Consider the following 14,037-nt stretch of genomic DNA (forward strand, 5'->3'; position numbering starts at 1 on the left):
AGTGCAAATTCTCTGGGTACTTTTACTCATGTGCAGTTTTGCTTTCATTATTGCCCAATGCAAAAATTATGTGCAGAGATCTGTGTCTGCTTTTTCTGCATGTAAGTTTTCAACATAAAACAACGTGCATTGTTTAATTCTGTGACCACAGGTAAAGGTGCATGCATTGTTCAACCTTGTGCATAATTTTTCCCCACAGACAGGTTGGAAAATTTTTAAAACCCTGACGCTAGTGGGTAAAATGCTTTGTTACACAAGGAAAGGGCTTTGAATATTGCCATCTGATATTCAGGCACCTTCCATGCAGCAGGCATCGTAGGTACATGAGAATCATGATAATGGCATGAACTGAAAAGTGAACCCAGGTATGAAAATTGTGAAAAGGGTGGAGAGGGAGTGGCTGACATAAGAATTGCATACTTTTAATTCGAAAAAACTATTTAAAATAAATGGCTACATTAGCATACATTTAAAACTTGTAAGTAGTAGCTCCAGACATCAAAGTTTCAATCTATAGTTGCATTGGGCATGTGAGAACCTGACAATTGGCACTATTACGCATAAGTTTTAATTCACTAATTCAACCATATTTTTATGTATGTTTTACGTATGACCAATATATGTATGCATTTTTTGTGCACTTCCAAAAGGTGAAATTAAAGAAAGTAAATATATTTGGATGAAACAAACAGACCTAGATATACGAACAAAAGAGAAAGCAACATAACCAAATAAAAAAAAAACAAATAGCTTGACAGTTGTATCAATTTAGGTAGAGTTTCAGGTAAAACCACTTTTGTGGACTGAGTTCAGAGGGAGGTTAGCAATATTTTCTCCAGATTAACCTTTGACTTCATCTGTGAGCCTCCTCCCGGGCACCCGGAAGTGGTAGTTTTTCGGGGCAACATCAGGCATAGGGATCTGGAAAGCAAAACTACAATTCCCAGCATGTCATGCGGTCAGCGGTAACCGTCGCTGTTTTCTTGGTAACACTGCTAGCTGTTGCATCCCGGTGCGCTCCCGGGCATGGTGTGAGCTCAGTATCTTCTCTCCTTTTCCAACAGTTCCCGGTGCACTGTCCACGCAAACGGGAACCCCTCTTCTGGCTGTGAGGGCGGCTGCCGACCGTTTGAATTTCCCGCTGCCTGGTGGCGGCTCTAGTGGGCCGGAAGAGCGCTGAGGAGGCTCGGTGCGGAGTCCAGGCCGCCGCCAGCATGCAGAGCACCGACGTCGGCAGCAAAGAGAGTGGCAAGATCTGGCTGCGGAAACCGGCGCCAGCAGCTCACGATGGGTAACAGCGGGGCCGGGGAGCTCTCCCGCAGTAATTTAGCATGTGGCGTTTAAACCAGTACAAGCTGAAAGATAGCAACTTCCATGTGTCTTGGTTCTACTACTTGTTTGATTTTACTTCTTCCAAGTTAAGACACATGCATTTCTTATTCGGTCACACTTTGCATCTTTTTTTTTTTAATACGCTTCTTTTTTTGGTCTTGACATATTCTGCCTGGATTTCTGGCTGATTTGGAACTTGCTTTCAAGTAGTGTTATAGTGCCCTGATATTTCATCCATAGCCATTTAAGAGTTAGGAGGGGATTCCCTATAATCTTATTCTATCAATTCTCGAGTTTACTGCCCAGCCATAACAAGAGTCGATAGGGTGCCACCGATTCACCTCATTTTTCAGAGCCCACTCATACCTGCATCCCTTTTTAAATATCGTCTTTGCCCCGTTCACTGTTAAAAATATTTAGATGGCACTTAGGAATCATTTTCATTCTTGGTGCAGTGGTATAAACTTTGGCTGATCTGACGCCCTTATTCACAGTTAGGGAACCTCTATGTTTGTTCCATGACTTCTGTACTGTTTTTGTTTCTACTACCACCTCCACTGGCATGCTCTTCCGTGCATTCAGCACCCCTTTCATGAAGAAATATTTTCAGATGTTAGTCTTTTGAGCCTCCTTTCTCTAGAATTTCCTTCCCACTGAAAAATATTTGCTTATTTTGTATTATTTAGACTTCTGAGGTATTTGAGCATCTCAATCATAACCCCTATTTCTCTCTTCTACTACTGTATACATCTTAGATACTTAATTCTCTTTCGGGCCGATACAGTACAGTGCACTCCGGAGCGCACTGTTAACCCACCATTGGACACGTGTTTTTGACGCGCTAGCGTTACCCCTTATTCAATAAGGGGCCGAAAATGCACGTCCAACCCGCCGAACCTAATAGCGCCCGCAACATGGAAATGCATGTTGATGGCCCTATTAGGTATTCCCGCACGATTCAGAAAACAAAATGTGCAGCCAAGCCGGGCACCGGGAAAGTGAACAGAAAAGCAGTAAAAAAAAAGCAGTGCACCCTCCAACTTAATATCATGGCGATATTAAGTCGGAGGTCTCGAAAGTTTTGAAAAGTAAAAAAAAAAAAAAATTTGAAGTCGGCCCACGGCTGTCGGGTCGAAAACCGGACGCTCAATTTTGCTGGCGTCCGGTTTCCGAGCCTGTGGCTGTCAGCGGGCTCAAGAACTGACGCCGGCAAAATTGAGCGTCGGCTGTCAAACCCACTGACAGCTGCCACTCCGGTCCAAAAGGAGGCGCTAGGGACGTGCTAGTGTCCCTAGCGCCTCCTTTTACCACCGGGCCTCATTTGAATAGAGAATCGCGCGCACAGGAGAGTGGCCTGTGCACTCTCCCGCGGACTTTACTGTACCGGCCCGTTTGTATAGAGCATTTGGTAATATTTTAGTAGATCCGCTCTATTCATACTTTTAATTGAATCAGTGTAGAATTCAGATTAGAACAGCAGAAACAAATTTACTTATGTTTGGTCCAAGTGTAAGAAGTTTTTGTAAAATACTACTTAGAAATTAGATAAAAATCAGAACAATATGAAAGATCTTGTCAGTTAAAGCATATTTAAAAATCAAAATTTTCTCTGATCGGGTGGCTAGAAAATTAGATCAGGAGCATGCATTAGATATGGTATGCTTGAATTTCTGCAAAACGTTTGCTACTGCCTGGCATATGAGGTTCATAAATTAAACAGCCTAAAGATGGGCCACAAGGTGGTGAGATTTGTACAATGTTCTCTCAAGATGTGTGAGTTTCCCTACTTCGAAGGACATCAAATCTTCACAAGAGTGTACTGTACTGTTCTGTTCATACGTCTCACTCTGCATGTGAAAGTAGCTCCTAACCCCTACACTAATACCTAAACCTCACCTTGAGTTACTAGGTGGGCCTCCTATAGTAACATAAGGAAAACGCAATTATGTAGGTATTACCACAGAATGCGAAAAGTTAACGCACTTTGTGGTAATAGCTATGCGAAGTGTTAAGATAACGCACATTGCGATAAATAGGCTATTACCATAAAACACGCCCCTTTTCATATCGCATGCGATATTTACTGCCTTTTGATAACTCTAGGCCTAAGGTTGGTGGCAGATAAAGACCAAGCGGTCCATTTAGTCTGCTCAGTAAATTTGGTCTGCACAGTTACGGATGAATTTTCAAAGGAGTTACACACGCAAAATCCGCATGTGTCTGAGTAAGTAGTTTGTATTTGCATACATGCTGTTTTATAAATATCAAAAATACATGCATATATTTGCTTTTCGTGCATGTGTTTACCTGTGCAAAAAAGGGCAGTCTAGAGGCAATGCAGGGCGAAGAGTTGCGTACATAGATTGGTATTTTCTAAGAGAATTATGCGAGTATATATGGCAACTTATTTGTGCAATTTTACACCTGCTAAGTATCTCGCACAGTTGATAGACTCATCCGTTGTCTGCTATTGGTTGTTTGGGAGGTGTGGGTGAACTGAGGAGAGTTCAAGGTGAAGCACTAGGAGGGTCTCGATTGCCTGAAGGAGGACTGGGTGAGTTGGTAATTTCAGTTACATGTGCATGTTTTTAAATATACTGACTTCCATATACAAATCAGGGTTTTGTACGAGAGTTTTATTTTTTTCACGCATAAAATATATGCACATAGGTCTTACAGTAGGTAGAAGTACATGCTTTCTGAGTTGCTTAGAACTTAACTTAGAACTTACCTTTATACTAGGTTATCCTGTATTTATCTTGATTACTCTCTTGTTATATGTAACTTTCCCATGTTTTGATGTAAACCGGTGTGATAGGACTTTGTCCTGAATATCGGTATAGTAAAAAGAAGTAAATAAATATCTCCCGGTACACATACAAGCTAGAGAGCTCAAAAAGGGGCCTAATATATGAGCTTTAAAATGTGCGCATAAGAATTTACATGCACAAGTGCATGCTGGGATCTCCTGCTGTGTAACTTTAGTACCTCTATGGATGACGTATAAGTAATAAAATTTAAAATATCTAGGCTAGTCAGCGAGGAAGAGCGCTCAGTGGCATCTGCTTGGATTTCAGCAAAGCTTTTGATACCATCCCGGATAGGAGGCTTATGAACAAAATGAGAAGCTTGGGAGTAAGTGCCAAGGTGGTGGCATGGATTACATACTGGTTGACTGATAGGAGACAGCGTATAATGGTAAATGGAACCTAATCTGAAGAGAGAGCTGTGTTAAGTGGAGTGCCACAGGGATCAGTATTGGGATCGGTTCAGTATCTTTGTGAGCAACATTGCGGAAGGGAGAGAAGGTAAAGTTTGCCTATTTGCAAATGACACACAGATCTGCAACAGAGTGGCACACCTGACTCATATACCCACTTGGAGCCCTTCAACTTATATTATTGAACAGGATAAGCGGTTCTCGCTGGCTACAGAGAAGGCAGCAGTTAGAAGGGGAAGTTATGCCCCACAACTCTCCAGCCCCTGAAGCAGACACAAACCGTCGAAACACTGGAAGTGTTGGGCAGACATGAGGCTCAACTGTACTTGAAGGAACCTATAACTGTAGCCAGCGAGAACCACTTATCGCATTCAGTAAGATGAGTTGAAGGGCTCCAATTAGGTATATGAGTTGAGCCGACCTTTGTAGGAGAGTTGGGAGATATGTAAATACATAGAAGATGGCATTTTATTTGCATTTCAAAGAAAATTGAAAATTGAACACAATTACAAGGGAACACATTTAAAAGCTGTGTACAAAGCAAAACTGTACCAGCTTTTATTGGAGTTATAATCAAAGAGTGGTTATTACTTACAGAAGGGGTACCGGACATCAGAGTTTGACAAAGAAAAATATTGATTCCCTGTTATTTGTTTTTGTGATTATTACAGGGGGATTCCTATAGAGGCTTTGTTGATTTTTGGTTTCTAGTTGGGATTCAGTGCCAAGAAGTGCAGCCATGCATCTGGGATGTGGTTAATCCAAAGGAGCTGTATGTGATTGGAGGGGGAGTGGAGAGGCTGATATGCACGAACTAAGAACGGAAGATTGATGTCAGAGGTGGGAAGGTGGTGATGCCAGGAAGTTAGGGAAAGGGTAAGTGATGCCAGGGTTGAAAGGAAAGGGAACAGAAGTTGATTGGCATGGGGAGTGGAGGGAGAGGGAAGAGAAAGCGATGATGCTAGGTGATGGAGAGAGGGAAATTGATGATGTCAAGGGGCGAAGGCAACAGGAAGGAAGATGATGTCAGGGGAAGAGGGAAGGTGAAGATGATGGGGCATGAAAGCAGAGGGAAGGTGATGATGCAAGGGGTTGGGGAATAGGTGGTGGAAGGTGATGATTATGCCTGTAGATTATGGAGAGGGAAGGTGATAATGATGCCAAGGGGTGAGGGAGTGGAATGGAGGCAGAGGGAAGGAGATGAAATCAGGAGCGGAGGAGAGGGAAGGTGATGATGTGAGGGGGTGGAGAAGAGGTAGTGATGATGCTTTGGGGTGAGGGAGAAGGAAGGTGATTATGATGCCAGGTGATGGAGAGGGATGGAGGGAGAGAGAAGATGCTAATGATGATGCCAGGAGGGTAGGGGAGAGGGCTAGAAGAAAGGGAAGGTAGTGATATTGATGATATCAGAGGTAAGGTGGTAGAGAGAGAAGGTGATGATGCCAGGTGGTACAGGAGAGTGATGGAAGGAGGGGGAAGGTGATGATGAATGATGCCAGGGGTATAGGGAAGGGAGAAGAGAAAGGGATTGGGATTGGAAAGTGGATGGTGTGCCACAAAACAAAAAAGGTTGGGAACCTCTGCTCTAGAGTATTATTCAGTTTTGGAGGCTGTACCAGGCTATACAGAATGGAGGTGGTCCAGGGAAGGGCTACCAAAAGTGCAGAGTCTGTATCAGCCCTATGAGAGTAGATTTGAGGATCTAAATATGTATACCCGAGAGGAGAAGGGAGGTGGGGATATGATAATGATCTTCTAATATTTAAAAGGTATAAATAATGCCCAAGAAACAAATGTTTTTCATTCAAAAGGAGGTTTTGGAGAAAGATTTCATGAATGACTCAAGAGATAATATTTATTCACAGAAATGGTGGTGGTTGCAAGGAATGGCCTTCCAGGCAAGGTAGCAGAGTCAAAAATAGTATGGAATTGAAGAAAACCTGGGGCAGGCAATGGCAAAAGCAAGCAAGCTGGGCAGAGACTAGATGAGCTTTACGGTTCTTCTCTACTGACACATTCTTTGTTTCATTTTATTGCTGCTGGAATTTACTCTTGACAAAAATCATTCTCTTTAATTATTGTAAACCTGGTTTTGTTAATATTGTATATTAGAAGATTAGTGAAATATAACTTATGTAGGCAATATGGTGTACTATATTGCTGTATAGAACACACTAGAACATTGGTTCTCAACCTTTCCCATCGTGACACACCTGACGGACAATGCTCACATGTGTGACACACTGCTCATTACAATCCATGGCAGAAATAAAAAAAAAAAAAAGGCCCAGTATTTCTTTTATTGTTAAGAATGACACAAGGGAAAGATAACTTCTCTTTCTGAACAGAAATTACATAAATAGTCAACCTCCCATACCAGAGCAGTATCAACTTCCAGCACTCAAAACAGTAACCACCTTACCTATGAAAAGGCAACACTGAAAATATTACACCAGGCTTTAAAACTCCAATACTCCTCCTATTAGGAAAACTGAACAAGTCAGGCTGCTATTGAACAGGGGTGCTCACACCGGTCCTACAGGCCCCCCCCCCCCCCCCCAACCAGTTGGGTTTCAAGCAATCCATAATGAATATGCATGAGCTTTATTTGCATTCACTTCCTCCCTGTATGCAAATATTTCTCATGCATATTCATTAGGATTAGCCTGAAAACCCAACTGAGTGGGGGGCCCCCTATGACTGGTTTAAGTACCCCTGCTCTAGAGCCATATACAGAAACTACATGCCAACAGAATACCTCACCTCAGTCACCTAACAAAGAGTAAAGAGACCATAAAGCATAAATAAAAACACGCAGTCAAAAACTGAACTGGAAACCGCAACAAGTCAGAGACTGTATGTGGCGCATCAAAGGAAAAAGAGAAACATCACCAGTCCTCATAAAACAAATCAAGAAATATAAAATCAATAGCAGTAAAACCATACTAATATAAAGCACAGATTAGATTAGGATCTCTCCATGTACCTCCTAACAAAACTTCACGCCACACCGCAACCAAAGAAAGAGCATTCTCTATAGCGGGACCCACTATTTGGAACAATTTACCGCCAGACCTCAGACAGGAACCCTGCCTACAAACATTTCGAAAAAGACTTAAAACCTGGCTATTTAGCCAAGCTTTCCCTTAATCTATTCAATTTCAGAACTCCACATCTCAAGCCTACTGGACAACTTACTTAGTGATACCTTTTATCACAATGGTTATTCCTCTGTCCTTCTCTTTCTTCTTCTCCCAAGTTTGATCTCCTTGTTATATGTAACTTTATTACCTCCTCTGATTATTTTACTGTTAAATGGTTGATAAGAATGTTTACCCCCTTGTTACATGTAAACCGATTTGATATGACACCTGTCATGAAGGTCGGTATATAAAAGAATTAAATAAATAAAATTATTTCAAAACAGCTGATGAATGGAATATCCAATAATTAAAAACTCATATCAAAAATTTCCAGACACTAATAAAATATTTCAAAACAGTCACAAAGACCCAATAATTAAAAATAATAAGGATAAAAAAATGTTCTGCTCTCCATACCTGGAAATGTTTGATTTCCAGGTACCCTGAGATTATTGTGAATTAGGAGGAGGTGGTCAGGGTTGCATGCAACTTTTTCCTCTCTCACACACAAGCTCTCAATCGCACACACATACACATGCTCTCTCTCACTTTCGTAAGCTCTGTCACACAATTACACACATGCTCTTTCTCTTATACACTCAGGCTCTTAATCGTACATGCTCTCTCTCATAATATGCTGTTTCATACACAAAGGATCTCAATCACACATGCTCTCTTTCACACACACAGGTTCTCAATCACACACACATACAGGCTCTCAGTCACATATATGCTGTCTCACACAAACATACACACAGTCTTAAACACATGCTTGCTCGCTCACTCTCCCTCCACCGAAGAACAACTAGTGGCAAAAACAGCTTCCGCCTCTTCCAGGCCTCGAGAAAGGAGTCCCATCAGCTGTGGGGGCTGCTCCTCTCTTTGCTCCAGGCCGCACTGCTCTTCTCCTTCAGGCTGATGCTGCACACACTTGCACCTAGCATGGTCTCTTCTTCCCACGTGTGCAACTGCTGCACACCACTTCTCTTCCGGGCTGCGGGGGCAGGAAGAAGAAACCATACTGCTAGTACCTTTAAGTGCTTCTTCCAGCTGCGAGCCACCCAGGCTATCAGCATTTTAACCCCGGGCAGAGGAAGAGTTTGCATCTCGCTGGGGCAGGGAGAGCATCTGGGCCAATGGGGGACCAGTGAATAAGCGACAAAAATATAGGAACAACAAAACCAAGTTAACCAGGCGAAAGATTCAAATTAAAGTAATGTAGATACAGCACTACTATTGGGTATATGTGTGACTTCTTCAAAAGAGGTTCCCTGGTCCACTCACTCATTCACCCACAGCCCATGAAAGGTAACAGGCACAATTATTTTTCAAGACAATTAACCCATAGTAAATTACTATTGAATCAATACCTAGCCCTGATGTCAGCTGGCGTTTCAGAGAACCTGGGAATTTAGCTTATGCTTCAGTCACTCCAGCAAGGATCTCTCAGACATCGAGATTAGATATTGGTTCAATAGTATTTTTACTATGAGCTAATGACTCTATAAGCAATATTTTAAATTGCAACAAAAATTGTCTTGCTAAATAATTGTGCCCCTTCCCTTTAATGGGCCTTGGGTGCATGATTGAGTGGACCGGGGATCCTCTTTTGATAGAGGTCTTACACATACACCCAGTAGTAGTGAATGTTTCTGCATAACTTTTAATGTGAACTTCTCATCTGGTTAACTTGGTTTTGTTTTGCTGTTCTTACTGTTTGTGGACTGTATTTCTGTACAACAGGGCTAGAAATATATTTTTGAAAACTTAGGCACCAGTTCAGATTTTTAGGAGCCAGGGCTTCAGTTCCTCTATGAGGCCCAGCAGGAGGGGCCTACCATGACTCCAGCATGCACAGGGCAGATCCTAGGGAGCTGCGGGGCCTGGGGTGAACTTCCCTCCCTCCCCTTCCCCATTGGCTCTTCTCTCCCGCCTCCCTCATGGTTGTCATCTCTGACCCCCTGAAGGCGTGCAGCGTTTCTTCCCTGTGGCTGCCAGTTCCGTCTGAAGTTTGAACTGCCCAAAGCCGGCGAGTCCTGCGAGACTGTAAGGCCCTGTAATCTTCAAAAAGAGCCAGCAGAAGAGAAGACAGCCACAGAGAAGAAACTAATTATACTGTCGTTTTCCTGCCAATTAAAAACCTGATAGGCAGCCTTCTAAAAAGGTATCTGGCAGTCAGACCCTAAACATTTTCAAATGGCCTGTTGAGACATTTTTCAGCTATTTACTTTTGGCCTGTCGGCTTCCTCGTTTGGGCTTCCAGATCAGTGAGACACACCACCTGCTGGGCAGTGATGTCATAAGCCTTCATTCTCAGGTACTTGGGTTTTTTTTCCCCATTTTGGTACTTTACTTTCCAAAGGGAAAGAAGGTTTGTGAGATTGCTGTGTCTCTAATAACATATGTGGTTGGTGTTCTATCCACACAATATTTTTAGGATATGTCGGGGGGGAACATGAGGGCTCTAATAGGGATGTTTGGGGGTTTTTTTGTCAGGTCCAGGCATGACTGTGGATGTACACGTGGGCATGTCTGAGAAAGGAGGCTCCTTTTAGTTCTGGATGGAACTTTCTATTCGATCACTCTTCTGCTTTCCTTATCCAGCCATTACAGTGATAATCCTTGATGGAGAGTTGTTCACCGGGACTCATTCTGAAACCTTGCAGCCGTGGGCCCTAAGTGCAACCACTAGGTGTCACTATTGAGTGAGAGCTGTGGCTTCTCCCAGGGGCTGCAGTTGCTGCCTTCATAGCATCCCCAGTCCTGGCTAGCCTGGCAGCATGGCAGTCTGCAGTACTTGTCACTGAGCTACTGGACTGGCTTTGAAGGGGAGGAGTAGCCTAGTGGTTAGTGCAGCAGCAGCAGGGAAGCCAGGGTTCACATTTTTCTTCTCCCACAAATGTACCTTGTGACTTGGGGCAAGTCACTTCACCCACCATTGCCTCCAGATACAGATTTGATTGCGAGCCGCCTTGGGCAAGGGAAATAATTACTCACCTTGAGTTTGGATTTGAAAAAGGCAAGGAATTAAATCTAAAATCTAAATCTGCATATATGTACTGACTCACGTAGATTCATTCATACCCACACACCGCCGTCTTTTTTTAAAATTTGTATTTAATAATAAAGGTTGGAATCTGTTTTGGGCTCTGTGGAACCCATGTTGTCTTCTGCTTTCTTCTTTTCCCACAGAGTGGTAGTGAACATCGTCCACAATGCCATCGTCTACAATTCAAGAGATATCCGCTTCCTGCAGGGTGGCCTTGATAGTACAGGGGACAGTTTTCTGGCTGGGGACCACCAAGGGAACATCTATGTTTTAACTAACTAGAAACAGGTAAAAAATGTTCCTGTAGCAGTCACATTTTCTGACGAGATTTTTGGAAGAAAGCATGATATTCTTACAACTGTTTCATTTGATAAGAGCCTTCAACAGCCCATTTAATATATTTGTTATATGCACATATATTATGGAATATATTGAATTTAGACTTTTAAGCAAACCAGATCAGAATGTGGTCACCATTCTGAAATGTTGCAGGGGTACAACAATTTTTTCCCTTAGATTTATGCTCATCAGTAAATATACATTCAGCCGAGAATTGTTCTTGGTAGACTTTAGGAGCTATGTATTTATTATCACTATTGACAGAAATACATATTTGTGGCTGAGTTCAACCAGCATAGGGTATTTAAGACTATGACTATAATTCTGCTTAAAATATTATATTACAGATATTAATGTGAATTATTGTAACTCGATTAATTGCCTGCAAGTGATGAGTCCTGTACAGTGTCAAGGAAAACCCATCTGGGGAGCAGTACGGGACTGCAAGGCAGGACTGTAGGGCTAATCTTCTGCCTAGCCAACCCCTTTCCCCGCAGGTTGAGCCCTTGGGTTCTGGGGGCCAGCGGCAGTATATCATAGTGAATCTGTACAGGCTGGAACTTGGCACGGCTGGACATGCAAGGCTTGGACTAGGCAGGCAAGGCTAGACTGGATACTGGACAAGACAGACTGGGGCAAGGCGAGGACAGGACTGTGATACAGGCAGAACTGGACAGGATGCTTGGAATAGACAGGACTGGCAGGGCACGACAAGACTAATAAGGCAGACTAGGGAAGAATTTTAGACAAGACAGGCAAGGATAACACATAACTGAGAACATATAAGCCCAAAGGCAACAAAGGATACTGGCAGAGTAAGCCCGAAGGCCTTAAGGCAAGATACAAGATAGAACAGGCCAAAAGACCTCAAGGTAGGAAACAAGGCAAGAAGATAAAAGGCCATGAGGCGAGGTACAGAGCAAGAAGGCCGATGGCCACAAGACAAAGAACGAAGGTAGGGTCATGGAGGCAGAAGTGATATCATAATAAGACCTTCTGGCACAGCAAGGTTATATAGGGCTGAGACTTGAGCTTGACAAGGGTAGTGAGGAGAAGCTTGGCAGTGCTAGTGGCGAGGTTTACTGAGGGTCTCTGCTGGTGGGGAGGAGTCATTGCAGGAGTCAAGAAGATAAGATTTCGCCTGCTACGCAGCCTTATCCTAACATTCTGTTTATGTAAGTTCCTTTGTTTTGCTATTTGCATTTTATGTACTGTCTTATCTAGCTTTAATAAAAATATTAAAACAAAAAGAACTAGTCATACCACTTTTTATAACATTTGCTTCTTGGATAAGTTTACTTTTTCTATGGCTGCCAAAAACAAAATTTTACAATGCCTTCTCAGCATAAAGTGTGTAAGCACTAGGACCTGGAGATTTCAGGGATTTTTTGGCATAGATTTTAATTCTTCCCTGTTTTGTTTTGTTTTTTTGTTTTTGTTTTTTTTAATTTAGGTTTGATCTTGTTCAGCACACCATGCAGGCTTGCACTGCATTGGCTTTTAATCTTCGCAGGAAGACAGAGTACCTGGTGGCACTGGCAGACCATTCGATTAAATGTTTTGATACAGGTTGGAAAAACTTCTTAAAAATGAAACTACAAAAGAAATGCTTAATTTGTTTTATTTATTTATTTATTCTTACATTATCTTAGTTACTAAAAATCTTTTAAGAAAATGGAATATTTGTGTTAATCAATTGACAGCAAGATCCAGCAGGTCTTTTCCGACAGTGGAAGTCTGCTGGATCTTGAAACTGATGCAGCTGGTAGGGAAAAAAGTAATTCAAAATGCTTTGTTTTTTTCAAGTATGCCACCCAGAGCCTGAATTTGGATAGGTAGCTAAAAAATACCAAAACACATTTTATTTAATATTTGTTTGAAATTAGATTTCTGAAAATGATTGTTCCCTTCATAGAAGGAAGAAAGTTTTCCTGGCCTTTTCATTGAATGCTTTCATTGGTTCAAGGAATCTCTGGTTTTACTCTGCGCTTAGCATGGGGTACAGGCTCCTGCCATGAATACTTTTCAGCAGGCCTGGTACAACCAGGTGTGCACACTGTGCATTTGCATGGGGCGGCTCACCTGGGAGGGTGGCGGCAGCAGGAGAGGCTGCAGGGCTGCTGGCCGAGCTCAACCCTGTTGGTGGTCAAAAATGAAGAAAAGCCACGGCAGTTTCCGCTTTTAGCTGCGCGCGTGCGCATAGCTTTCCGGCTTCTGCCCACCCCCTTTGTAGAAAGGCCAGCGGTGGGGCTGAAGAAAGAGTAGCTCACGGGGCCATGGTAGAGCTCATCCTACCGCCGCCTGAAGTGAAGAGGAGGGAGGGGCCAAGGTGGAACCCATCCTATGGCCTAGAGAAAGAAAGCTGTGTGTGTGAGATAATCTGTGTGCATGTGTCTGTGTGAGAACCCGTATGTCGATGTGTGGAAGTGCTTGTGTGTGTGCCTGTGAAAGCCTATGTTTCACATGTGTCTGTGAGAGAAAGAGAGTAAGTGTGTGTGTGAGAGCATAGGCATGTATATAAAAGATGGAGTATGTGAGAGAGCGAATATGTGTGTGTGTGCGTGAAGATAAAAGTTTTTGTGATCACGACAATCTCAAGGTAACAGGAAATCAAAAGATCCTAGGTATGGAGAGCAGGAAATGTTTTAATCCTTATTAGTTTTAATTATTGGGTGTAATTTTGATGTTTCTACTGTTTTGAAATATTTTATTGCTTTGAGGAAATATTAGAATATATTTTAATTATTGGATTTTTTTATTCATCAGATGTTTTGAAATATTTATTGGGAAATTTTGGATATTCTATTTAACTGGTTTGAAATATTCTTTTTATGACTTGATTTTACTATTATGTTTTATATTTCTTAATCGTATTTTTTCATGTTTTATGAAGAATGGTAATGTTTCTGTTTTTCAATTGTTGCTCTTCATATAGGGGCGGATTTTCAGAGCCC

At 42.3% G+C, this 14,037-nt stretch overlaps 1 protein-coding gene across 2 annotated transcripts in view; it reads left to right on the top strand.

Annotated features, from left to right (window-relative positions):
- The first annotated feature begins 976 nt into the window (after positions 1-976).
- TBC1D31 (TBC1 domain family member 31) overlaps positions 977-14,037 on the top strand; it is a 151,838-nt gene continuing 138,777 nt past the window's right edge. For both annotated transcript variants that reach the window (XM_029591966.1, XM_029591967.1), the window contains exons 1-3: positions 977-1,291; positions 10,888-11,032; positions 12,537-12,652. In XM_029591966.1, coding sequence (XP_029447826.1) covers positions 12,559-12,652 — 94 coding nt within the window. In that variant the 5' untranslated portion in view covers positions 977-1,291; positions 10,888-11,032; positions 12,537-12,558. The remainder of the gene's footprint in view (positions 1,292-10,887; positions 11,033-12,536; positions 12,653-14,037) is intronic.

The sequence above is a fragment of the Rhinatrema bivittatum genome, chromosome 2 (genome assembly GCF_901001135.1).
Source record: "Rhinatrema bivittatum chromosome 2, aRhiBiv1.1, whole genome shotgun sequence".
Taxonomy (NCBI): domain Eukaryota; kingdom Metazoa; phylum Chordata; class Amphibia; order Gymnophiona; family Rhinatrematidae; genus Rhinatrema; species Rhinatrema bivittatum.